The following is a 1,964-nucleotide window of genomic DNA, read 5'->3' as shown; positions in this document are numbered from 1 at the left end:
AGAGTAAAGGAAGTCTTCAATTTCAGCCTCACAAACAGAATTCTAAACATAGGACAGAGAAAGCTGCCTTTGCGCCTCTGAACTTGTTCTAATCAAATGGCCATTTTATTTATTTTTGAAGTTTTATTTATATTTTATACATGATACAAAAAAAATCAAAAGATATAAAAGAATATACACAGTGACAAATAAGCCAGCCTCTCTTCCCAATTTTCCAGTTTCTTGCAAGGAGACCACTCCTGTCAAGTTCTTGGGTCTACCTTCCAGGGGTATTCTATGCATTATAAAGTGTGTATGTACTTTCCCCCAAAGTGTATGGTAGCATACAATGTGTATAGAGATTTTCCCCCTGCTGGTGCACACAGAGCTGCTTATTTTTAACACCTGTATAATATTCCATTGTATGAGTGTTAGATGGACATTTTAATGCATCTGCCATTCCTGCTATCATACACACACACACACACACACACACGCACACACTCTTACACACTCACTCACTCACTCACTCACTCACAATAAGCAGATCTAGGGTCCAGAGTCTTAGTTCCAGACTTATTGCTTATTTAATCATGTTCCAGTACTACTGGTCGAAGCTGGATTTTAGAAAACTTCATATGACCTTAAGTATCGTAAACATAAAGGTTTCTGTTGAAAGCATCAGAGCCAGTGTACGTGTGATTGACTCTACATGGTTCACAGAGTGTTTCTTCAAATCAGCAGGTATTTGCTGACTGGTACGTGCTTGTGCTATTAATGGGATACAAAAAATGTCTGTGGCAGTAACCAGGCTTACCACCCAAGAGGGTTGTGTCACTAACATAGTAGTTCAGTTCTGCAACTGAAAAATGTCAAAGGGCAGGCGATGTCACAGGGCATGACACAGTTAATCGCAGGGCAGTTTTTCTCTGACGGTTGCATACGTCTCTGTTCCAGTTCAAGAGCCCAAGAGGAACCTCTCCTTCTTCCAGCTGAGGAAGGTGTGGGGCCAGGTCTGGCACAGCATCCAGACCCTGAAGGAGGACTGTAACCGGCTGCAGCAGGGACAGCGAGCTGCCATGTATTGTGCCAGGCGGTTTGGGGCTTATTCACAAGGGCTTGGTGGCTTTTGCCACAGGGAGGTGGCGGAGGCAGGGGCCCAGAAGCCACTGGTAGGAGAGACAAGCGGGAGACACTGGTTTGGACAGGCAGGAAGTGGTCAGGTGGGCAGGACTGAGAGAGGCCCTTTTAGGCTTTACGAGGTGAGTGAGGCCAGCCCATGGAGCAGCAGTGTAAACTGAGGGCTGAGCTGGCTGAACTGGGGGCAGATTTTGGAAAGTGGAAAAGTTCGTGGCATTTTGGGTCAGCAAAGCTCTGACTGTCACGCCAGGGACTGCCTGCCTCTCTCCCCGGGTTATGACTAGCTGGGGTTACTGGCCCTTTGTGTGGTACTTTGCCTTATTCCGGTGCCGGCTGAGGACTAGGAAATTGTATGATTGTAAGTGGCTGCTTTTGTTACAATAATAATAAGTATGGTAGGGACCTGCCTTGGCGTTTGAGGTGGTTTTGCTTTTGTACAGGAAATGGTATTTGGATCCCAGACATGCCTGAAGGCTCTGTTTCTTGTGGTCCCTGCAGGATGAATCTCCTCCGCAATAATAGCTGCCTCTCCAAGATGAAGAATTCTATGGCTTCCATGTCTCAGCAGCTCAAAGCCAAGTTGGATTTCTTTAAAACCAGCATCCAGATTGACCTGGAGAAGTACAGTGAGCAGACGGAGTTTGGGATCAGTNCTCCAAGATGAAGAATTCTATGGCTTCCATGTCTCAGCAGCTCAAAGCCAAGTTGGATTTCTTTAAAACCAGCATCCAGATTGACCTGGAGAAGTACAGTGAGCAGACGGAGTTTGGGATCAGTGAGTGTACTCTCTGCAATGAGTTTGGAAAGACCATTACTGTCTTTCTCACCCCCCCCCCCCCGCCCCC

General features: G+C 46.4%; 1 protein-coding gene across 1 annotated transcript in view; it reads left to right on the top strand.

The window, feature by feature from the left end:
• Positions 1-1,964, top strand: part of IKBKB (inhibitor of nuclear factor kappa B kinase subunit beta) — a 74,855-nt gene that overhangs the window by 58,002 nt on the left and 14,889 nt on the right. Inside the window, exons 14-15 of the mRNA XM_077773112.1 lie at positions 937-1,060; positions 1,618-1,769. Coding sequence (XP_077629238.1) covers positions 937-1,060; positions 1,618-1,769 — 276 coding nt within the window. The remainder of the gene's footprint in view (positions 1-936; positions 1,061-1,617; positions 1,770-1,964) is intronic.

The sequence above is a fragment of the Crocuta crocuta genome, unplaced genomic scaffold (assembly GCF_008692635.1).
Source record: "Crocuta crocuta isolate KB4526 unplaced genomic scaffold, BGI_CrCroc_1.0 scaffold177, whole genome shotgun sequence".
In the NCBI taxonomy this organism is placed as follows: domain Eukaryota; kingdom Metazoa; phylum Chordata; class Mammalia; order Carnivora; family Hyaenidae; genus Crocuta; species Crocuta crocuta.
Note: the sequence above shows the minus strand (reverse complement) of the source record. Positions and strands in the feature narration are given on the sequence as shown.